Source organism: Camelus bactrianus, chromosome 8 (genome assembly GCF_048773025.1).
Source record: "Camelus bactrianus isolate YW-2024 breed Bactrian camel chromosome 8, ASM4877302v1, whole genome shotgun sequence".
NCBI lineage: Eukaryota > Metazoa > Chordata > Mammalia > Artiodactyla > Camelidae > Camelus > Camelus bactrianus.
The window spans coordinates 2,246,733-2,272,003 of record NC_133546.1 but is presented as its reverse complement, the minus strand read 5'-3'; the positions used below and the strand labels follow the sequence as shown (position 1 = coordinate 2,272,003).

Genomic DNA, 25,271 nt, shown 5'->3' with positions numbered 1-25,271 from the left:
TCATGTGCCTTTATGAGACATTAGATCAAATTGATGCTTATCATTTTACATAAAGACTTTGTTTCTGTTTTGGTTATTAACAACCTGTGTCCTCTAGACAGGGCCAGCCTAGCAGTCTGGGCAGTACGGCCACCACCCAGGGTCCATCTGTCCCCAGGATGGAGACATTACACAGGGGACACAGCCTCTAAGCTGCAGGTCTGCGAGGCACACCCACAACTGTTGAAAGGGAAACCAGAGAACAGACTGATTCTTTGAAAACCTCAGCTTCAGTTTGAAGAACTGGGGGAGACACTTAAGTTTAAGGAGACACTTTAGAATGAGCAGAAGAAGAGAGAGAAATCTCATTTTGTGTATTTAGACAGCAAAACCGTAGGGAGACAGTCACTGTAAAACATGACGCTGGCCAAGAATACTGATGTGTTATTAAGTATTTAAGTTAACTAAGGATGGTAGGTCCACAGGGGGTGATATGGTTATCGTAGAAGAGGATCATTTGCTCAAACCCTCCTACTTTCACAGACGGAAAGACAGGCTGCAGAGACGGTTTCTTTCCTCCTGGGGTGGAGCAGGGGCAGAACCCCGCCCTCCCACCTCCTATCCCTGCACTATCTGGGGTGACTGCCCTGCCCCCCAAACTCCCCACGGATTGGTGCTGGCGTCGCTTCATGTCCCAGGGAACTCTGGACCAGGTGGACGGATGAAGCTCTTGCGGACGTTTTATCCAAGAGGTGGCCGAGGTCCCATCCCTGAGCCTTGCAGGGGCCTTCTGTAACCCGGCGGGAGCTAAACACGTCCATCCCCTCACTGCACCTGGCCCACCTGCTTCGCTATGCGGGGCCCATTCCTGCAGTTTATTCTGGGGGTACGTCGCCGCTGAGGGCAGGAATGAGATGCCGTTTCCCTGGTGTGTGGAAGTGAGAATCAGCTGCTCTCTTCTGCAGTCGTGCTGTTTCCGTATCCTGTGTCTGAGCATCGTTTAACGAGGGCAGAGGGGCTGACTGCCCCACCAGACTGTCAGCGCCTGCGGGGAAGCCCACCTGTCTCGTTGGGACGGCACCACTGGTGCTCAGAGGGTGCAGATCAAGGGCCCACAAACAGATACTGATGGAGAGTGGGCCGCCGTCCTCAGGTAGAGCAGAGATGCCAGCCCTGGCTACGTAGCGGGACTCCTCCGATCTGTTGTCTATTTCAGAATAAACCTCCTGCAAATAAAATTTTAACTTCAGAAGAATTTAATCTCTGTCAAGGCCCTATAATATGCCTGAAAGTGCCAGTGGTCCTTCCTAACGCGGGCGACTTGGAGCAGTCCAGGGCCGTATTTTCCTGATACTCAACACCCTTCACGACAGAAAGTGGGCCCACGTTCCTTTCCACGCTGACTTCAGACAGCAATGTCACTAGTCACGTGCATCGTCACCAGAGGACAATATTGTCCTATAAGCAGAGAAATGAAGTCTGGATCTGTGACTCCACAGATCTGAGAAGACCAAGGGTTTTCCAAGTCACAGGGAAGGGCTGAAGCTCCTGGAGTCCCGCGCACCCAGAGATCACACACTTTCTCCCCTGAGGTTCTCGCTGCTCACACTTTACCCCACGCTCCTCCACTCCTCTGAATCGTCGCTGCTATCAATCTCCACTGAACAGGAATTTTCATCGACAAAATGGGAAGAGAGAACCAATAAATTGGCAAATGTTTACTGAATCATACTTTGCAAACTCCACCTTCTCCTCCCTTGACACGGGTCATTATATTTCTTAAAACAAATTTTTTATTCATTTATATTTTCTTCTAAGATTTTTTTTTTATCTGATGGAGGTATTGGAAATTAAACCCAGTGCCTCGTGCATGCAGAGCACGCGCTCTACCACTGAGCTACACCCTCCCCCAACCCCATTACATTTCTGCAGCCACTTTTTAACAATTCAAATAGCAAATAGCAAATGTTTGGGACTTGCTATCTTTACATAATCTTTCACATAAACTGCTTTTTAAAACTCCTCTCTGTTTGTGGCTCTTCAACGTGGTAGAATTTTTTCTCAATTTTACGTTCTTAAAACAATACAATTAAGCAATCCTGACTGCTGCGCTGCGGGCGGCATGTCAGCTGGCGGGGAGATGCATGGGGACACGGAGGGAGAGGGCAGTGCTGCTGCCGGCCCCTTCAGCTTCGGCTCTGAACCCACGCTGGCAGACACCCGCTGCCTCCAGGCTGAGTTTGCTGCTGAATGGGACTGGGACCAATTCCGGCAGCCTCAGAACCTCCTCCTGGCCTTGGTGGGGGTAGCAGGGGAGCTGGCAGGGCTCTTTCGGTGGAAGCCCGATGAGGAGCCTGGCCCCCAGGCCTGGTCCCCAGGGAGCGGGCAGCCCTTCAAGAGGAGCTCAGTGACGTCCTCGTCTACCTGGTAGCAGCAGCAGCCCGCTGCTGTGCGCGCTGCCCCAGGCAGGGCTCGCCAAGACGGACGCCACCCGGTGACACTACCTGCACATCTGTGCCGCGGCTCCGCCTGCAAGTATCCAGACTTGCCCCACAAGGCCACCTCTGAAGACCAGGCTCTGAGGCCTGCAGAACTTGCCTGTGAGTTCACAGGTCAGGCCTCAACCTGGAGAAGTAGGCACAGAACCTGCAACTCAGCACGGCATCGGCGGAGCAGAGGGTGCCCTGGCCACGGAACTTCACTCTAGACCTTTCCTAGCAGACCACGGGCCCGGGGACATCGCTTCCTGAGGTCTGAGGTCTGAGGCCTGAGAACCTCCAGAAATAACCTCCTGATACTTTCTCTCTCAGTACGAGTTTTGGCTAGCAGCTTCTGGATTCTTCCTGGAGCAGCCAGGGAGGCCTCTCTCCGCACAGGGAGGCCAGCTTCCACGATTCTCTGTTGTACCCACTCCTGCAGAGCAGAGAGCCCTGATCCAGTAAGAGCCCTGTCTGATCCCACGCAAGTCTCTTCCCTTCCTCTAAGCAAGACTGGAGACCATGTGCAGTGTTGGCTAAGAGCCCAGATTCTGGGGCCATCTTTGACAGTGGATGATGTTCATTATGTTACTTCATCTTTAAAAACAAATAATTAAGTTTCTCCTCCCTAATCCAAGCAAGTGAAAGCTTCGCTGCTTGCACTTCACGTCCCAAGACAGCCACGTACAGTGCTGTCGGGAGTCCTCCTTTCTTCTCCTGTTAAACACGAAGTGTCCTGTATTTATTACACACCATCTCTGTGTCGACCTTGTCTAACATCCTTCTACATCTATCTTTCTCACGACACGACATTGTAAAAATGTTTTAAATATTGACTCAGATGAGTCTAAAAATAAAATCACCTCGCAGTTTAGGAACATCCTCAGGGAAACACGTTAACTGTCGTCATGATGGGAGTCGGTCACTTCGTTAGAGCCCCTCTGGGGACGGCTCCTTACTCAGACTGTGCGGATGGGACGCGTTGCTATCAGGAAGCCCCTGCTGCTATCACCCGCAGCGCAGCTGTTAAACAGCCATCGACAGTGATGAAACTGGGGAAGTACCCAGAACCGACCTGCCCGTGGGCTCTCAAGGGTTAACAAAGAAACGGATCAAAAGCTCTGGAATCTGCTATATGAAGATGCTCACTTGTCTGAAGTTTTGAGGCAGATCAACGCCAGAAACCTACGAATTCATGCCAACAATGAGGAGGAACCAGGATTCCGGAAGGTGCCTCTGCTCACGCTGTGAACGTCACCTGCAGAGCGCCCCTCTGCCGTCCCCCCGGCTTGGCCTGCCCCAGACACCTATCTGTACAGGATCTCAGCCCCTCGCGGGGCAGGGCACGTGGTACCTGTGGCCTCTCGGTACAGCGAATCTGTGTCCGTATTTGCCTCCCGTTACAGCCACTCCTGTGCCTGCCTCACCTGGAGCCATTTCTCAAATACAGGAAAGCATCTTTTCACTTCCCACAACATACATGCTGAATGTTTCAAAAACAGCTGACTGTTTTAAAGTGCAGGGTTTATTACTATTTAGGTGTGGCCAGGCCAACAGATCAGGAGACAACCGCCAGGAGAAGATGGTTTGTCACCCCAGTTCCCAGCAGGTGGGGCCTTGGCTCCCCGTGGAGGGGGTGGAGGGAAGCAGGGCCAAGGGGGGTGCGGGGTTGGGAGTGGACATGAGCCTTGACTGCAGTTTCCACAGGAAGGAACAGGCAAGACTGGGGGAGCAGGATGGGCGGGTCTGAGAGTCTCAGCAGCCCCTGTGGTGCAGGGGCTGTCCCTGGTCGTCTGCACCTGGCCTGGGGTGATGAGGGCAGGGGGCAGACGCCTGGGGTGTGAGGGCCCCTATGGAAAGTGGTTGGGGTGTGGGCTTCCGATGGGTGGGTTTGCATATGAAAGATGTGCTCCTGTGCAAGTCGTTGGAAGCAGCGAACCCTCGGAGGGGCGGGCACTCGGGGCCAGCATTCCCCATAATACAGACAAGGTTAAGCCAGGCGGGGAGGGGTCACACTCCCATCTCTGCGGCTGTGCCAAACTTTCCCCTGACGTTTGTTTGCCCACCAGGAGGTCAAGGGAAGAGCTCGGGGTGTCCGGAGCTGCGGGTCTGGCCCGCCTCTGCCCCACACTCACCCTATGGTCTGGGGCAAAGCATTTCGACTTCTCAGACCCTCTGTCTCCTCATCTAGAAAGGGAAGTCTGTGGGCTGTGTGACTTACAAGGCTTCTTCCAGGGCCCGAATGTCACGCGCCCTGTACTCGTCAAGGAGCCCAGACTAAACCCTAATGAAACGTACGTACTTGCTCCGCAGAGTTACGGAGCCCTGTTGGGGGTACGACCGCGAGGTGGCTGCAAACGTCCCCGGAGGACGAAGCCTTACGGAGCTCTTCACCGGGACCACACGGAGCTGCCTGCAGAGAGGAGGGCTTCTCTGCTTTGTGTTTGGTCTCCCCCTCGGCTGACAACGCGGAGCATCACAAAAGGCGTCGCTGAGAAGTGCGCTGTGCTGAGCAGAGGCTCCTGTGGGGATGTCGCCCCGGCTTTCCACCCTGCTGGGGAGGCCCTGCTCCTCTCTGGGCTCAGGGGCGGAAAGAGATGTGTTCACCTGAGCAGCTGGATTGGGCTTTTTGCTTGTGGTCTGAGCCCACGTTGTCTGTGCCCACTCCCTGGGAAGGCCACAGACTGAGTCACACCCGCAGCCCCGTGGCCACCCGCCAGCTGTGCCTTCAGACCCTGTGTCTGGCTTCAGATCCCTTTGTCTACCTTATTTCCTTCATCTTATTTCTACCTTATTTCCTTCATGCACTTACTCATTTTTCAATCTCGTACTGAATGTATTTCCCAACTTTATTGACATCTTTGGGAATAAGATGTATCAATAAGGAAATACTCCTGGAGGTGTAATGTTCATTTAAATTGGAGCAAACCATCACAGCGGGGAGGAGGTGAGGATTCAGAGACCCGCGGGATGCGCGGGTGAGCGGCTGGGATTCAAGGGGTGTGACTTTCATGTGTACATCTGTCCCTGCTTGAGGAAGTGGACCTGCGCCTGGGTCCTTAATGCCTGTTTTCTTAACCCCAAAAGTAGAAGGAAACAACCCTCATTCACCTTATAAAATCATTAAAAATGTTATTTTGGGAGTGATTTTTAAAGTGAAACATAAGTTTACTTCACTATTATATTTTCATGTATAAAGATCTACAACTAACACAGACATGGAAAATGAACCGTGGTTATGGGGGGAGGAGAAGGGGGAAACAGAGGTAAGGAGTTTGCGATTAACAGATACACATGACTACATATAAAATAGATAAACAACAAGGACCTACTGCACAGCACAGGGAACTATATTCAGTTTCTTGTAATAACATATAATGAAAAAGAATCTGAAAAAATATATATGTATACATATAACTGAATGGCTTTGTTGTACACCTGAAATGAACACTGCAAATCAAGTACACTTCAGTAAAATACAAAAAAATTTTTAAAGATCTACAAATAAAAATATTTATTCACCACAAATCTGCATATAATGCATATGCACACAGAGACATCTACCAGAACAAGGGAATCAGGACATTACCTGCCAGTTAAAAAAAATTATATGCACATTGCTGGAAAGTCACAGATTTTCTTCATAAAAGTATTATGACTCACAAACCCTATACCCAGGGGGATGTCAGTGATTTTTAAAACCCTGCATTTCATTCCTTTCTGTTTTAAAGACAGTTATGTGACATACAACTCAAAGTAATTTCTCTAACAACCCCAACAAGCAGATTGCAGGAGTTATTCTGCATGACCTGGCTTGGACTGTAGTCGGAGGCGTACTTACTGTACAGGACTATTATATGTTTGAGTTATTTCACTTAAAAATGGGCAAACTTGGTGGGAGGCAGGGGGAACGGGGAGTTATAGTTTAATGGAAACAGAGTTTGGGTTTGGGAAGATGAGAGTGTTCCAGAGACGGAGGGTGGTGATGGCTGCACAGCAATGTGAATGAGCTTAATGCCACTGAAAATGGTTAAAATGGTAAATTTTATATATATTTTACGACCATAAAAAAGTTCTAAAAGAGCAAAAAAAAAATTTTAAGGGCAAACTGCTAAATCTGATTCTCTTCACCTAAAACTTTGCCTTTTAGTGACAGTTTCAATAAACATCACCTGGCATCAACTGGCCCGTGCTTCTAAGATCGCAGCAAAATGACCAGCGGCCCGTCCTCCCTGACCGTGAAACACACGTGGGAACGACGCCGGTAAGTCTACTCGGGCGGTGACACACCCGCAGAAACAGGACGAACTGACAATGACCACAGCCTTCCCCGGAGCGGATGCCGGACCTCTGCCTCCCTCTGTGACCCCTGACCCTTCCACATTTAAGGACGCACAGAATTTCACTCTGCCCCTAGAACTTTCGAACTTGCCTTTCCCTGGCCAAGATCTGTCCCATCAGTTTCGCAGCAGCAAACAGAACCCGCCAGCACCCGCGCCAGGCCGCCGGCTGCGGAGTGAGCGCGCCCTACCTTCCTGAGAAACAGGGTCTGCAGCGTCCTGCGCGGCGGCCCGGTCATCGTCTGTCCGCGAGCCGGCCGCTCCGCTGGGCGGGTCTGGGCCACCCCCCTCCCCATCCCCTCCCTCCGCCCGCTGCCCCTCCCCCTCCCCTCTACCTCCTCCTCCCACCCCCCGCCCCTCCCCCGCAGAGGACGTCCGGCCCCCGCGGCGCCGGGACGCGGATGCCCAGGCTCCCGCCGGGCCTGTGCGCTCACGCTCACCGGCGGGAAGGGGGCTGCGGGGAGTCCGCCGCGAGGCTGCCCGCGTGCAGCTCGGGCAGAGTGACCCGGCGCTCCGAGTCCCAGCGCTCCGTGCACGTCTGGCCGAATCAGCCGAAGCCCGAGCTTCACAGGAACAGGACCGACAATGATCAGAAATTGTCAGAGACGCCACCAGGGGCGCGTGTCAGACCCTCCCGCAGCACACCTGCCACCTGCCACCTGCCAGAGTGTGAAAGGCACCTCCCGTCTTCCGGTCTGACTCACACTAAGAGGAGACACAGGTCGGAGGACGTAAATAAAAATGGTTGCTTATTTTTTTCAGGTGGCACCGGGTCAACTAATGCGCCCTGATTATGCAAGGATTGCATTATCCATTGTTGGTCCTTTGGGTAATTCCTCCACTTGGACACACAGACATGCATGCCCGCGCACACACCTGTACACGCACATGCACACGTGCGCACACGCACTTCCTCCTCCCTGCCCCCAACCTCCTACAGGCTAACTTGGAGTACCTCCCGTTCGTTCGGGGTATAGAAAAATCCACTTTGCCGTCCTTGTGAAAACAGAGCCCCCCTGTTTCCTCCAGAACAATCAGCCCTTTACAGCTGTCACCTGCATCAAGCCAGAAGCATGCAAGGTGTAGCGTCAAAGCCACCTTTGAGGGAAGAGCAGCAGGTCAGAGGCGGACCCTGTGCTGGTTAAGAGTTTCCTTTTTTAAGCTTCTTTTTAATACAAAATTAGGCTCCTCTTCTGAAGACCTAAACATACAATATGAAAAAACTACCAAGTAACAATCAGCTTTTTATGTGACAGATAATAGACGTCATGGTTAAGGATGTGGGTGTGGAAATACACTGCTGTAAAATCACAGGGCTTGAAGAAAAGGACAAAGACAAAGAGGAAATTCAAGATTGAAATGGACAGAAATTGCCCTGAATTGGGGCTGAACACATGATAGCAGAAACTCTCTTCTCTAAAAGGTTAAAATAAACACATCTTTTCCAATCAAATGAAAATAGTTGAATTACAGTTGTTGTTTGTCATGTGGCTGCTATTCCAGGAAATTTGTTTTGCCAAAACAACTTTTCATTCATTCTGTTGCTTCCAGAGCACGTATACTGTATGTTCTTTCGCTCAAATAGGAGAATTAATCAACATGCATTTATCCTGTAAATGTCGTATTTGCATGTACATATACACAGATACATACTTATTTCAGATACACAATACAGAAGAGAGCCTTGGAAGTAATTACAAATCAGCCCTCCAGAGGGGCATTCTAAGGTATAATTTTTACTACCACATTTTCCATTAGAAAAACTATTAGGAACCTATAATACAGCATTTTTTAAAGCATGCACTATACACACTTGCCATTATATGTGCATTTTTTCCTATTCTGGAGCCATAGCAGTTAATATACTTTAAGCAAAATGATCATATTTTGAGCTGTTACTTTGAGAATAAAGCATGGTTTGTTCATGGACCATAAATTATGGCAACAGAGGAAAATTTGCTCTGTTTCTAAAAATCTCTCAACCACGTTTTGCTGCTGAAAGCTGGCACAAAACAGTAACATGGGGAAAGTAACAGAACCTCGTTGTCTTCCTGTTCTCACCAAATTTCTTATTCCTGCTTTTGTTTGGGACTAGGGAACCCCTTGCCTTTCAGTCTTGAATTCTCCCTTTGTTAAATCATAAGAAATTTGAAAAGAAGTTCAGCTCTCTTCCTTTTTCCTAAAATTAATCTACATCTCATCTCCTTTGAAAAGTTTTGGATCTTAAAATCGATATGCAGTCTTTCTCAGAAATAAGTAATCTTTCTTGGAAACACACTTCTCCGCTAACAGAAGAGACAGCTCACACGACAGACACAACCCACACCCCAGCCCTGTGCCCCCGCGGTGGCCCCTGCAGTCACACTGAGAACAGTCAAAAGAGAAGTTCACGCATCTTCAGACCCTACTCCGTGGCATTTGGGAATATTGAAGGAGGACAATATAAAATATTTTCCTTAAAACCTTGATGCTTGTGGTCCTTCATAAATGTTTTGTTTTAATTATTGTAATAGTGCTTTGCTTTAGCAAAAGAATATACTATCCAGGCTTGACTGAAACTTGGAAATTTTTAGAGGGGAGGGTATACCTCAGGGGTAGAGTGTGCGCTTAGCATGCACGAGGTCCTGGGTTCAATCCCCAGTGCCTCCATTTAAAAATAAATAGGTAAATACAAACCTAATTACCTCCCCCCTTCAAAAAGAAAAATAAGACCACTTTAAAAAAAAGAAACTTGGAAGTTTTAACTGCAGTTTGTTAGGTGGTGGTGTTGGGGGAGGCTCTGGTATTATCTCAAACACGTGGGACTACAAATGGAAAGTTTATTTTCACTATCTGCAGCCTATCCAACCCCTTGAAAAAGGGGCTTCTCTCACATGGAGAATGTTCACAGCCGAGCCGACTTCAGGGTCACCTGGGTGTGGCTATTTGGAGAAGGGAGAGTGAGCTTGTCTGGGGGCACAGACACTTTCTTAGATTAGATTATTTTCCTTGCAGAATAAAATGAAAGACTTCTTACAAAACGGCACAAACATCTACTGCTAAGGGTACAGCCATCTGGTCTACCACCTGAAGAGGAAATCCCAAGAGTTAAGCCAGAAACATCTCAACAATATGGAAGTCAGCCTGCCAAAGCTACTACGTGCTGCACAGAGGTGACAAGAGGATTGCCCAGAACGGAGACTCCCTGGTGCAGCCATGGGTCACAGGGAAGGTGAGGTCTGCTCTGTCTCTCCTGGGAAAAGGAAACTGGCCCAGATTAACACAAATCCCAGGAAACGATTCAGCCAAAAAATGTCATCTTTCCCACACCACACATTTGCCCAAATCATCTGAAACAGGACATTCACTGACAATTCCTGTTCCTTGTCATCACCTGGTGACAGCGTGCATGGGTGCTGAGTGAGAACAGGGCAGGAGGAACGGAAGCCAAGGCTCTGAGCCATCCCGACCTAAAATCATCAGGCTTTCTGGAACAGTACTTTGAGTTATCTTAACTGCAATTCAATTCAAACTTCCACAGGAATTAGAAGTCCTTTGGAAAATGCATAAACAAAAAGATAGGGTCTTTGGTCCCTGGCTAAGTCAGAGTCATGGTCACGCTACATCTAGTGATTTTGCAATAGAAACCTTTCACTTTTGATGGCATTTAATTGCAGGTATATGTAAGTTTCTGAACTGAATGTTGTCGTGGTGACCATGGCAAGACATTGCCTTTTATTTTATGCCATGGAAAACTGTCATGACAGTCTTGTCTTACTCATCTTCCAAATACATTTTTCAAAGAAATTATTTTGGGAAACCGCCATCGCTGTTTATTGGCCCCTGCGTTAAAGGAATTATTGTCAGACTGAGCATTGGGCCTCCAGCCGCAGAACCAAAATGCTGGCACAATTAAGCCCAGGAAGTAAACCAGCACAACAGAAAGCGCCCACTTCCTGTTTCCATCAGGCACCATACTGTCAACTTTGAAGCATGAGGACGCGTCTTCCTCTGTAAACCTAGGGTTCCATTTCTCTGGACCCCCAAGGAACCAGACAGGCCATCTCAGAACACCGCAACGTGTTCACCATGTCTGTCCTCCTCCCAGGCTGAGAAAGCAGGCAGGGTGGTTAGGGGGGGACCACACGGCCGAGTCCTTGCCTCTGGGAGATGGGTTAAAGGGGCACAGGTTAGCCCCCGACCCCCGCCTTGTGATTACAACAAAGAGCCCGGGATGCTGGGGCTGCCAGACGGAAGCCTCCGGGCCCCCGCGGACAGCTGCCAAGGGCAGCCCCGGCTTGGTGACCTTGTGAAAAAGACGTGAGCCCCGTTATCAGAAGGCTCCGGTACTTGGTGCTTATCAGTCAGCACAAAACAATAGTCTATTCCATCTGGACCAAGACAAGAGCAGGAACCTTGAAGATGACCACTTGGGAAGGAAAATGAGCTCCGAAGAGGCCATGCAGCAGGGCGGCAGGAGAGTTAGGGCTCCCACGCCGCCCTCTCCAACGCCCTCACTCCCCCTGCTGCCATCTTGGCCCCCACACGTACGGAAGGTCCTTCTGGGTCACGTCCCACGCTGGCTACTCCCTTAGCGCTCTTCAGGGGCAACAGGTGTGTGTGTGTGTGCGTGTGTGTGTGTGTGAGACAGTGGGGCAGACACGTCCTAAGTGCCCCAGCAGAGCTCTCCTGGTACCCAGCATGCAGTATGCTTAAAGACATTTTTTTTTTAATGAAAGAAGCATCCTCAAGGAAGCTGCCTCTTCTTCCTCTTCCCACGTGAGAGCTGGACTCAGTGGCCCAGGCCTCTAGCACACACCGGGGCTGCAAACCAGTGCCCAGTGCTCCATCTAGCCCAGTCCCTGAGGAACTCACTCGGCCTCGAGTAAATATCCCAGCATCTTCCAAGTCGCCGGTGCGTCACCGACTGCACAGAGAAAACGCAGTTCCTTGCCATCCCTTCCACTCCCACAAAACTGCTCCATTTCTGCCCTGGCTTCCAGGTGCAAACCGAAAACCGGAACAACTGTGACCCCTCAGTGTTCCCCAGAGAACAGTGGTCCCCACCCTGCGGGTACAGAGACCACTGCAAACTGCTGGTGGACACGCGGTATCCCAGTCTCCTTCCACAGGCCGAACAGGTGCTGCTTCAGATGCACACGTGGCACTTCTGCACATGTGAACAGCGCGGAGAGGGACACATTCACCTCACCCAGAGGCATCGAAGGACTCACATGGCTTTCCTCAGCACGTGGACGACAAAAATACAACCACCGTGATGTGGGGGTCTGATTTATTATTGTTATTAATAAATCATGTGTATTAACATGATTAATATCATATTAACCTCATATAAAAATAACTTATAAGTCCTGGGAGCAATAGCCGAATCGTAGAAGGAACCTGACTTCTTTCCTCACAGTGTCTGATTTCCAGGCTTAGCTGAGCCCTGTCTGATGTCTTTGCCTTAGCATGGAAAAAGTAAGGCTGGGGATAATTTGAAATTCTTTTTGAGTCATCAAGGAGGACATATGAGGCGAACGTAAAACCGTTATTTGCTTCCACAAAAGAAATCACTGGAGAAAATCATCTTTGATTTTGGCAAATGTCCACATTCAGGTTCCGTGACATTCCTGGTGAAATATCATTATATTTCCTATTAAAGCTGTAAGTTCCTCCTGCTTCTGCGCCAGCACCTAAATCTGTGTTTGGATTTTAAACAGGAGACCCTATACTCCTCTCACTTGGCGGAACATCTGTTTAACACAAAGGTTTGCAGAGTCTTATTAAAGCTGCACGTGGAAAGAGAGACGGAGAGAATAGCACAGGGAAGGGGAAGCTCTTAATTTTTAGCTCACTGCTGACTTACGGCCTCTTTTGTACTTCAGAGTGCCCCCGGGGGGTGCTGTCTGAGGTCTGATTTGTGGTTTTTATCCTGAATATAAGAAGGGACTCCTGCCCATCATATTCAAGGTGGATCTGGAAACTTGGCCAAGCACTTTAACCCGCTCAGGGGCTCAGAGCCCTGCAGGAGCCCAGGCCGCCACGGGGCTCTGGGGAGCCTCGACCTGGGATGTGACCCGGGCCTGAGAGCACCACCGCTCTGCTTGGAAAGCTCCCACCCCGACCGCGGCTCTTACCGGTAGCACCGCGTTGGCCTGGCCAGTGAGCTCCGAGGGGACGGTTCACACAGGCCCCCACAGCTCTATCTCCCCCGCCCGGTCCCCAGTCAGTCACCCGCCAGCCTCATTCTTGATTTACTTGCCTGAGTTCATTGCATTGACCAAGAAAAGAGAAACGTGCTCAGGACTGACACTTCACTCCTGCTGGGTGTGGCCAGTCTAACCGTGGCTGTGATGAGACTAGGTCTTCCCAGCAGACACACGTTCCTCGCGCGACAGCACAGAGCCAAGTGAAGTGTCGCTGAGGCTCGCCAGCCGGGGCTTGGTTATTTTCTGAATGGGTCATAAACTGGACTGAGAAAAGCTTATGAGGAAAGTGGGAAACCCACCACGACATACCTCGTTTTCTGAGTTTACTGAAGTAAGGGTGCAGTTTAAAGCAGTGTTCAGACACTTGTCCAGTCGCTTAGCTGATTAGAGCTGCTTTGAGATTTTGTATAGCCGTAAGTCAGTGACCATTAATTTTTAAATCTACTGACACAATTTTTATGTCTAATTAGGAAATCGAATCATATAAGATGACGGTATTGAGAACCTTTTCCTCAACCGAATTCTTCGTGTTGGGCTGTTAATAAAACTACAGTCAGATGCAGACGGGAAAACGCAAGTATGTGTAAGTAAGACACTGATGTCCAGTGATAGGCGCTGTTTGCACGAATGTCCCCAGCCCAACGCAAGATCAGCCACTCTCGGCCAGGGCTTCCTTCGCTCCAGGACCGCAGGTGGCTGGAACCAGCTGGGCCTCCGCACAGCCCCTGGGGACCCCTTGACCCCCAGTGAGTCACTGATAAGCCATCGCTCCTCAGAGCAGCTCCCTCCCTGCACAGGGCACAGGTGGCCCGCCACCTCGGCAAGGCCAGCAGAGCAGGGCTGGTAGAAAGATGCCAAATATGCCGAAAATCAGGAGTGCTTCTGCCTACTACGAGCGGAGCGTAATTTGCTGGATGCAGTCACGTCAATTAGATAAGCCCGATCACACTCTCGGCTTCTGGGACCTGCTTGGCACCTACAGGGAGCAGGCCCATCGCACCTGCCAGGCCCGTGGGGGACATGCAACCTCAACCGTGACAGGTGCCCCGGCTTCCCTGGCACACGCAGCATCATCACTGGCCGGGACGCCGGGAGCTGGAGGAAACCAAACACCCACAAAACCGCCTGGTAAAATTCCTATTTATAACGAGAGCATTCGCATCAGACAGATGCTTGAAATACTACGAGCACTGAAATTGAAATATTACGTGTCTAAAATGACTCACTTTAAGCCCAATTCCTAGAACAGCTTCCCACAAGCCAGCCAGCGCCTGCCCACCAACGCCCCAGGCAGCCAGCACCACCGGCCCGACATCCCAGCCTGGTCGTGCTCTGATGTCTGTCTGCTGTTTGTAATCCCTGTTTAATGTGAAGGCACGTAATCAAGTTTTAAAAGGAAAGTTGCACCAAAAAAATCACTTATATCACATCCCCAGTGGTCCACACATTCAGAATAAAACCCTGCCCCTTCGTGGGAAGCAGGGTGACACCCTCGGCTGGGCGCGCAAGGCGGACCCCTGCCGTGAGAAGACGTTATTGCACAACTCAGGGCATTTCTGCAATTCACACAGAACGCCAAATAACTTAAATTCTACTGTGCAGGCTGCAGTCTCCTGAGAGCACCCACAGCTGCCCCGCTGCACTGGGCAGCGTGAAACAACCGAGGAGACTGAAAAAGAGCTCACGTTCCACATTTTAAAAAAACGTAACTGAAGTTCGCACGGAGACAAAGATGCCAGCGCAAGCTACTCACCTCTCCTGCCGCAGCTGACTTGGTCTCAGGCTGAGCCGTCTCATACTTGCCCTGAAGAAGCAGAAAGTGAAGAAAATTCCTTTAAGTCACAGGACGTCAGGGGTCAGTGAGCAACCTCACAGGGGAGGACACTTACACCAGCACTCACCAAGCCAGGGAGTTTTTTGTTCCTAAACATTAATCTCCACATGATCTTCAATAGTTTGAGGACTTCCACTGGCTTTCAGGAAGTCGTTCAGTAAACACCCAAAGAAGGGAACTTGCAAACTTTTGTGCAACTTTTTACAATTCAGCCAAAGGAAGTGATGATCACCAGCCCCAAAACGCAACCAGAAAAAAAAAAAAAAACAGTCACTGGTTTAATCTCCAGACGCACAGCATCTAACCAGTGGTTATCACTAAGGGGACGGGGCCAACGTCTTAAGGTGACTGCTAGGCCCTCCATCCTGCAGAGATGTTCATCCCAGCTCTGGGACAGAAGACGTTCCACCTATAAACAGGCAGACGTACGCCTACTTAAACTTCAGTCCTGTTCAGTCACGGGGTCCAACCCAGAACACACACACCCGAGCCTCCCTTCTTCTGCCCTAGTCTCTCTTTGTCTAGAATCAAATTTTGAAATAACCTGAAGATTTTACCTAGCAGTGTGGCTGCAGGATCTTGGGAACAGAAACCATGGCTGTCCCAGTGTCTGCATGCACCACGTTGCGAGGGTGCAGTGTTCATTTTCTGTTTATTGCTCCTCTGTTCTCCGCTCCCAGGCTCAGAGCCACCAAAACACGGGATGAAGAAACTGGCCAAGTTTAAGCTCTTTCGCTCCTTGCTAACAGTTGTGGTTCACAGGCCCAAAGAGGTCCGAACTCCCTCACACAGCCTACGGACACGCTCCGACCCGACGGGCTGTCGAAAGGGGGCCCCAGGACCCCACTCAGAGACACTTGCTCCGAGGACACTGTGACTTCAGCCTGCCCCTGCACCTCCGCTGTCTCCCGACGCGGCTGACAAGGGACAGTTACCAGCAAAGTCTTTCCCTTGTTTAATCAGAAGCACGTGGGAGTTTTAGACACTCCCAGATACAATGGATCAACACACCAGGGGACAGAGTCCTGGCCTCTCGGTGCCTGTGAGGCATCCCAGGTGAGGCTCAGTGCAGCCAAGGCTGAGAACTCTGCTCTCCTGACCCTTCGTCCTTGTTTTCTGTCCCCAAGCTGGACGGTAGTAAGTGACAGGAACACACTCCTGCTACACGATTTACTGTTTGTTTTTGCAGATTGTACACCGGCTTGCCCTGCACCGGGCGCGTACGGTGAACACCCGTGGTCCTTCTACCTGTCGGGGCTCCACCCTCCTTTCTGTGGGTACTGAATTCCACATGGTCCCGATGACTGACCCCACCACGGTCACCCACCACAGGCAGGGGCGTGACTCGGGCCCCATCATTCCGTGGGCGCGGTGCCTGCTCAGAGACGGGCGTGAAACCCACAACAGGGGAGGCCAGCCCAGCTCAGAGCCCCCACCCTCTCGGCACCCACGGCCACCCTGCACACGCGGAGTCTGGACGCTGGGCTCGTTTACCTAGGAAATGTGCCCACCTGAGGATGGAGCCACAGATGGGGTCCTACTGACAGTTTCAGGACTTTGGAGTCAAACCTACCAGCAGCCATCTCGTTTCAATGACAGGAGCAGATAAATTGCCACTATCGCCGATTTGACTTGGTTTCTGCCACTTGAAAAACAGAATGAGACCTAATGCCACATAAGTGGTATATTTATAAATAAATGCCCAACAGCAAGAAATGGGGATCCCCAAAGTGCCACAGCACCATGCACTCACCCATGACCTCACTCAACCTGCAACCAACCCCCAACAGCCACCTTCCCATGGGGGGCACCCTGCACGGTGCTCCTGACCCCGGCCACCTGGAAACCCCCTGTACGCACAGGGTAGTCACTGTTTGGGGCTCTCCCTGAAACAAGTTGCTAAATTTTGCATATTCCCCCCTTTAGAATCACGAATCCTCTTTCCTTCTCATTTTCTGGTGCCCCCACTTTGCAGATAAGATTTAGAGAACTGAACGGGGGAATCAGGAATGACAGAAATGAAGCCACGATTCTCCGGTCACTCTGTGGACACACTATCCCGCCAGCCCCACCCCACACCCTCCACCCCCTGGTTGGCACCCAGCCCAGCTCTGGAGCCAAACTCAAACATGGGCGGGTTGGGAGGGGGCAAGGCCACTTCCGACTCCAACAGTGAAGTCCAGATCCTACTACCCCACCCCAGTCCCAGGGGTGGCGGAGAGGACAGGACGCCCTCCAGATCCTGCATTCTCCCTCAGAGCATGTGTGACAGGGACAAGTGGGGAGAGGGGCAGAGAGGCTGAGGGACGGAAAGGATCAAAGGCTTCCCCATGACACCCCCATTTGGGGTTTTCCATTCGGCCAGACAGGAAATCCTGACTCTCAATCAGTCCACTTTTCACTCCCTCCTCTTCCCAGTGCCCATCCTGTTACATATGTACCTGCAACCCCGATCTTGTGAAACACGTCTAACGTGACTTCAGCACCATCACAGCCTGCCCCCCAGGGGAGAAGCTGGCGTGGAGATGACGTGAGACCCTCCACCCCTTCGTGCAGGCAGACTGAGCCCCAGGTGTATCTCATAAAGAGGGAAATTGTCAGCCTTCTTCGTGGTAAACAAACAGGGGGAAGCAACTGTTTTTGTGTTTTATTGATTTGAAATGAAATATTAGAAATTTTTAGACAAAATTTTTGGAGGAGGAGCTAATTCGGTATTTATTTATTTATTTTACTTATTTATTTAATCGGTACCGGGACTGAACCCAGGACCTTGTGCATGTTACGCATGCCTCTATCACCAAGCTCTACCCTCCCCTCTCTAGACAAATTATCCATGATCATTTTGGGGGAGAAATATGGCTTGAATATTTTCACAAAGCTCTAGAACGCAGTCATGTGCTGGGGGCACGCGTGAGAGGCGTGCGCTGCGCTGTTCACGGGGTTTGGAATTTCTAGTCTGGAGGACAAAGCTTTATTTGATCCTCATGGGTCTTTTCATAGTGGCCTTTAAGTATATAAAGCTGACAATCCAATTTTGTAACGCAAGAAGGGTCTGGCTCGCTCCCGGAGTCCCTGTTTACTGGAAGACTAAGTGCACCGTCCTCAAAAAGCCGCATTTCGACAGGTAAGCAGTTGACAGGATGAATATACTGTTATTTCCTAAATGAAGTTAGTACTGGGGATTGATCCTAGGAGAGCGTGATCCTTCCGGCCTTGGTTTGGTCGGAAGGTTGCTCGTGTCTTAGGTTAACAAACGTGCACGGAATTGATGGCTGATGGTCTTGGAGAAACCCGGGCTCACGCTCCTGCCTCGCCCGCCCCAGCCGACACGGCCGGGCCTTCAGGAGATGCGGCGGCAGTGAGGGCGGCAGAGAGATCAGAGTCTGCGTCCAGGCACCAGGCTGGCAAGTCACCTAATCACGGGGCTGGGTTTCCTCATTTGCAAAGTCGGGGGGCGGCACCTGCCGTCTGGGGGAGCTGGGAGGAGCCAGCTGCACCTTTTAGGCACTCAGCATGCAGTGGCCTCTGTCAGTGTTGGCCCTGGTGCTGACGCAGGAAGGTGAAGGTGCCCCAGGTGGAGGAGTAGAGAGGGGCCCCAAGACAGCTCGCCTCCGCTGAGAACACGGACGTCTGGGTCTCGAGGTCCTGCAGGTGCCCCCCTCAGGGGCCTGACTAGGTTTACCTGTCCTTTATTCCAGACTCGGCTCCACCTGCCGGCCTGTGAGGGTGGCACAGCCAAGGACAAACAGCAGAGGGCGCCAGAGACACTTGTACGCAGGACTGAGCCCGCTGGACCAGAAGACCGCGCTCGGCACCGCCTGAATCCTACTCCTGATAAACAGGTCGGCCGGAAGTCAGTTTAAGGGTCTGTCCTTCAGAACCGTTAGAATTACCAGAATAGTTCATTTAAGATGCTGGGTTTATGCAGCCATTCCTCTGCAGTGTTCAGTCTTAATGCCTTTGGATGGTGGTGGTTTTGATGCCCACACCCACCCTGACCCCACACACAGCCCTGCAGCATGGCCAGCTGTTTTAGGGGGGTGTGGGTCTGCGCATCCTGTAGCCCTCACTAAGCCCTCACTTCTCCCTCCCAACCTGCGTGGTCCGCCACGAAGCAGCGGCAGGGGACGCCGCCCAGGGGAAACCTCCAGGCCTGGGCACCTGCTGCAGGAGGGACCTTTGTCCTGAGGGCTCACTGATGGGCTCCCGGGAACACAGCGCTGCCTGCACACCTGGACCAACTGCAAGGAAGGCGGGGCTTGTCTTCCATGACCTCCCCTTTCAAGACCCTCCTCTGCCCCTGCCCTGGGGACCCAAAGCTCTACAGGTCCGTGGGCTGTGTCCAGGCTCTCACGGACTCCAAAGGGTGGAGAGGTGGGTTACAGCATCAGCCCTCTTCAGCCGTTTGCCGGTTTCTGGTCTGTGACCTGTGTCCTTTCTAGATAACACGAACCCATGGGGGTGTGACTAGTCCCGGGGGCGGCCAAGCCCTGATTGGAACGGGGGGCTCCTCAGGGCAGCTCACGGCCCCTTCCCCTCTGCCCCGGTCCTGGGCCGGGTCTGTGATAAGACAGACAGACAGTGGCTCAGAGGATGTCAACTTCCAGCAAGATACAGACAAAGACACCCGAGAGCTATCTCACTGCGCACTCAGAGAGGGGAGAGCACAACGGAAAGGCGGCCCAGTGAATAATCGAGCTGTCGGGGAAGGAAGTAGGAGCTGAAACCACAGGGGCTGAAAGGGGCACCCGGGCGCTGGGCCGCTGGGGGTGCATTTCAGTCTCCGGAATCTCTGAGTTCAGATCTTTTAAAAAATATTTTCTAAATTGAGGTGAATTTCACATAACATAAGGTTAAGCATTTTAAAGTGAACAATTTAGTGCCATTTAGTGCATTCACAATGTTGCATAACCATCACCATTATCCAGTTCCAAGATATTTTCATTGCTTCAAGAGAAACCTCACCCCCCATGGGAGAGGTGGCCACTCCCCACACCCCTCCTTTCCAAGCCCTGGAACCAGCAGTCTGCGCTTTGTCTCGCTGGAAATTTCACCATCACTGCAATCAGACTGTGAAGCCTCATTTAGAATGGGGTTGGGAGCCCTGAAGGGGGCGCTCGCGCGCGCATACCATTCTTGCAGCCTGCATCACCAGCGAGAAGAAGGAAGATGAGAGTTATCTGGACAAGGGAAGACACTCTTCACACGGGGACTTCACCTCCTGCTTTTAAGAAGAAGGAGGAAGACCTGCCATGCCCAGCGACAAGGCACTGGCTGCCACTTGCGGCCAGTGAGAAACCGCCCAACCTTGAAGTCTTGTTCTTCTCCAGTGAAATTTGGTTCAAAACAACACTCCCCAGTTTCCTCCTAAAACCTAATACAACCATCTCTTCAGACTTGGCAATGGTTCAGTGCAACCTGTTTGTCTTGAATTGCATTCCTCTGCTATTTCCCAATAAACTCATTCTTGCTTAAATAAAACTGCTCTTTGTTTTGTTTGAGGTTGACAAGACAATCCGTGTATCCGGCTTCTTTCACTCAGAACACTCTTTCTGAGGCTGGTCCACGTGGTAGCAGCTGTCACCACTTCGTTCCTTTGGGTGGCGGAGCACACAGAATGGCAACATCAAGGAGAACATAAAGTAAGTATTTGTTTAGATCAAAACTCATAAAAGATTCAGTAAAAGAAATGCATATAAACAAGTTGGGAAGAATAAAATTGTTATGGCTAACAAATAATACAATTCTCTATCAAATCCAAGAGAATATACCAACAATTTATTAATTCCTACTGGAGAGTCTGAAAAGCTTACTGGATATAAGAGTAACATAAGAAAGTTCATAGAGCTTTTGTATATCAGCTGGAAACAATTTAAAGAGACAGCATTTACAACTGCAAAAAAAGAAGGAAGGGAAAACGGGAAAGAAGAAAAGGAAAGAATAGAAAAGAAAAGGAACAGAAACCTGAAAGGTATAAAAGGATAAATCCACCAAAAACGTGTAAGGATGCTCCAGAAGACGTTAAACTTTACTGAAAGAAATAAAAGGAAGACCAAAGGAAGGATAAAGATCACATTCAAGAATGGAAATCTTGATATGATTAAACAATGCCAATTTTCAGAAAATCAAGCCATAAATTTAATGTAATAACACTCCTAAAAAATTAAATCATGAAAAGCAGGATATTTTTCTCCTAGAATTCAAATCAAAGAGTGAAGTTTGAACGCAGACTTAGTAAACAATCTACGGTTACCAGGGACAGAGAGTGGGAGGGGATAAATTGGGAGTTTGAGATTTACAAATGTTAGCCACGATGTATAAAAATAGATTTAAAAAGAGTGAAGTTTGAAGGATAGCCAACACTATTTTGAAGAAGAGCGCAGAGGAGACACACACCACCAGACAGACCCCGGCACTTGCTCTGAGGTTAGAGCGACTACGTGTGCAAGGAGTGAAACAGCCTGGACGCGCCCCGCCCGGGGCGAGGGCCTGAAGGGCAGCGGGGAGGGACGGTCTCTTCAGTGAACAGCACCAGCCGACTGGCCCTCTCATCCCATGCAAGGCAATTCAAGACCAAAATGGAAAAAAGTCAAACCTCATAACTTTTAAAAGGACATTCAGGAAACCGTCCTCACTTGAACCAGAACCGTGCAATTCCAAGACACCAAAACCGGCCGAAAGGGAGCCTGGACGTGACCAGGCGGCAGCAGAGGAGCACCACCCGGCAGGAAGGACCCCTACTTCCCATTCCAGCCACTCGCCAGACCAAACGTGCACCCTTGTTCCCCAGGCTCCTCTGAGCTGTTCAGATCTCCCCTTCCCCACGTATAGCAGGGAATCCTCACAGGTGGAGGTCCTCCTGGCCCCTGGCACCCAGCAGAGCACCCCAAGTTCCCGGAGCTCAGCGTCCACCGAGACTGAAGGCTGAGATGCCCCACATGCAAACCCAGCACGCATCGGGGGACCAAGTGACCCCACGGGAAACCAGGGAGGGTTTCCCACCAGAACTGGTGCTTGAGCCTGACGGCCTGGCAGACTAGAGCAAGGCAGAGGTCCCGGCAGAGGGAAGAGAGCAGAACACAACAGGGGGACACGGGCTGGGGGCGGCCTCGTGGACTAGAAATCAAGGAAGACGTAGGATGTGGGAACAGCATCTGAGGACCCACTTGGAACCCAGGGGTTGGTGTAGATTGTATTTTAAGCCGAAGACATTTAAGATTCAACAGATGCAGAAAAAAAGGCTTCTCTGAACTTCCCTTATCTGACTAACAGCAGAAAGTTCTGAGAAATCAGGACAGCTTCCCTCTTCAGGGCGTCTCCATTCCCAGGGGTGAAACGAAGACAAATCCCCCAGAAGCCCCCTTCTGGGGAGCTTATGGCCCTGAGGAAGATGGAAAACCACTCACACCTTTACAGACAAATATCACAAGCTTTCTCCCCAAAACCTATGTATCCTCCCTGAACAAACCTATTTATTCTTCCCATTGGAGCCTTTTCTTGCTTCTCCCTTTCCTCTGCTAAGCTAGATATCGAGGCCTCAAATTCTAACTACCCCTTAGAAATACTCATCCCTGATCACTCCCATACATGTGCTTGTTGCATTTGTAAGTAAAGTCTTTCTTTTCTCTTGCCAATCTGTCATCTGTCAGTTTAATTCACAGTCCCCCAGCACTACACATAAGAGGATAGAGGAAAGTTCTCTCTCCTGTACATAGCATTCCACTCCCCAGGGCAGCACTGAGAGCAGTTTGAACAGGGTGGGTCTTCAGCTCAGACTAACCAGTCATAGCACAGGTGAGCTGGTCTGAACAAAACTGAGAATGAAGGCAGAAATAACCCATCAGTGGGGAAAAATTAGTTTCTCTGACGACAGGTTCTGGCGCAGGCACAGTCCGAGCCCCCGGGGCACATCTGTGTATTATGGAGGATGACACGGCAGGGTAGAGCTCACAGAACAACCTCCCCATCGAGAAGGCTACTTGAGCTGAGTGGAGATCAACCCACTGGCTAAATGGCACTGCAAGTGGTTTGTGCATTTCCACCCGCCACGCGGTCTCTGCCTCTGCCGCGTGGTAATTCACACCGTCGGACGTGACGTGCGCCGGCCGGGCTCTTCAAAGCACCACTTCACTGGCCTGGTGGGGCCGACTGTCGTCTACACTGCACAGACACCTCGGAACGGGTGTGAGCCCCACACTACTAAACGGAGACGACTCTGGTATGAGTACTTAGTCCCCACAGCAGCTTATGGAGCAAAACTCTGGAATCCTGGTGCCAAAAGAGGGCAGCACTGAGCTTCCCGAATAAGCTCAAGAGTGATGCAGAAGGTCACCTGCCAGGCGCTCCTGGAGGCTGTGGGCAGACCCAACTGTACAGCCGCCCAGCCCCGGGGCGAGACGCCACCTCAGTGGTCCTCAGACCCCGTAAGCGCCCGTGCAAAGACCTTCTTGGGGGGGTCGCGGCACAAATACTTTTAAAACAACTGTTTATCACTTCCAAATCCTCAGCTCTTTTCTGAAATTGAGGTAAGGTCTCCACCTGCCCCTTCAGAGTCTCTGCTTCCCCTTTCAAAAGAAAGGCACGCCTCTCCCCGCCCGAAACCTTCCTCCGCTGCATCTTTCTGGGGGACGGGAGCTTCCCCAGCGCCAGGCAGGGATCCCGTTTGAGTCACGGGTGGCTCACTGTCCTCGGACGGCCAGGGGACCAACTCAGCTCTTCGCTTTCAACAAATCTGAAAGAGGATTTATTCACTTTCAACTGATAGAGCTTTAAACATAACCTTTGGTAACGACCCTGAGTTGATTTCTGGCATGCAGCTTGGAAGGAGCTCAAAAAATCGTGCCCTTATTGTGACGGATCTTTTCCCATTTCCGTCTTTCATTCCTATTTACGTGACCGCGTTGCCTCAGCTCTTAAGAAAGAAAACTAGACAAAATAGCGGTGCTTGGCCTCTTTGACTGTGGCAGCACTCCAAGGACACCGGAACCTGGGGCCCTGTCCACGCCACTCACATATTCTGAATTTCCAATCATTTCACTTGTTATAGTCAATAATAATCCAGTTTTAAATATTTTATTTTACTCAAGTATAGACCAGTAATAACTATAATAATTCACGAGGAACTCAACCCTCAGAGTCTTGTGGTTGTGGTTACAGAAAACTAAATTTAAAAATTAATTTCAACCTATGAACAGATTTTTTTCTGTAAAAATATAAGGTGATGAATAGAAGACTTTAAGCAAAAGTCCATGTATATCACAACAGGACAATATTCTAGGGGGTAAGTGGGATGGAAATGCAAATTCAAGGAGAAAAAGGAGTCATAAAAAATGTTTGCCCGCTCAGAGAAAGGTGTTCTTATGTATTTTTTTTGGGGGGGATGACGGTGGGTCACCAAATCACCACAGCACTTAGATTACAGGGGAAACACTTAAGAGTACTGCAACCATTTTATTTTGAAATATCAGTATTTAAATGCCAGAAGATATCCCCCTTTGTAACTAATAAAACTTATTAGATGCAAATTTTAAAAGGCGTTTTCTGGGGGCCACCCCCTCACGCCCAGCTAGGAGACCCCTCCGTCCGTCTGGGGAGGTGAGGTTTGCACATGAGCAGCTCCCCAGGATTAGGGGGCCCCCTTGTTAAAAATCACATACTTGCTTTGCTTCCAGCAGTCTGGCAGTCTCTGATGTGACGAACTCATTTAAATCCTGGAAAATAGATCACTGTTTCAATCAGGCCAACTCCTCAGGAGTTCTAGAAAAATATATTTTAAGTCAGTGACTCATCTGAGGCCCAGATGAGAGTGCACTCTGGTGCAAACTCCACCGAGTAGGAGTCCCGGAAAAAGACTTTCAGTGACTCTGACACGTCTGTGGCAGTATCTGCGCTCAGCCCTCCCAGAAGATGGGGCGGAGAGGCAGCCCAGCTCCCGGCAGGTTCCGTGGCAGGGACCCTCTCCACGTCCTGGTCCCCTGCTAAATCGGGAGCCATGTCTGGCTCAGTTTTTTTTTTAAGTATATATTAAAAAAGATTTTAAAAAACAAAGTTCTTCTGTATAGTACAGGGAACTATATTCAATATCTTTGATGATATTGATAATCTTTAATGAAATGATCTTTAATGAAAAAGAATATGAAAACAAATACATGTATATATATGCGTGACTGGGACACTGTGCTGTACACCAGAAACCAACACATAGTAACTGCCTGTACTTCAACTTAAAAAAATTAAAAACTAGAAACAAAAAATTAAAAACTAAAAAGGAAGGGGTTGAGGAGGGAAACATAAGCCGTCAGAACGAGCTATCCGCCAAGCCGCACTCGCGTGTATGTGTGTAGTCCACATTCTTTCACTGGGATAATTTCCAAGTCCATTGGCCGTAACTTCATCATCTGTTATCTCGTGAGCGTCCCTGGGAACACATGCCCTCAGTTTGCCCTTAACA

At 50.2% G+C, this 25,271-nt stretch overlaps 1 protein-coding gene and 1 pseudogene across 9 annotated transcripts in view; one reads left to right on the top strand and one right to left on the bottom strand.

Annotated features, from left to right (window-relative positions):
• Positions 1-25,271, bottom strand: part of RPS6KA2 (ribosomal protein S6 kinase A2) — a 375,962-nt gene that overhangs the window by 246,991 nt on the left and 103,700 nt on the right. For 7 of the 9 annotated variants that reach the window (XR_012508489.1, XM_074368009.1, XM_074368013.1 and 4 more), the window contains exon 12: positions 14,741-14,791. Coding sequence is in view for 8 of the 9 variants with exons in the window: in XM_074368009.1 (XP_074224110.1) it covers positions 14,741-14,791 (51 nt within the window). In the remaining variant the exon portion in view is untranslated. Of the gene's footprint in view, positions 1-6,987; positions 7,075-14,740; positions 14,792-14,888; positions 14,982-25,271 lie in introns of those variants that run through there. The other 2 variants (XM_074368015.1, XM_074368019.1) reach the window with 2 other exon arrangements.
• LOC141578316 (dCTP pyrophosphatase 1 pseudogene) lies at positions 1,219-5,596 on the top strand (annotated as a pseudogene).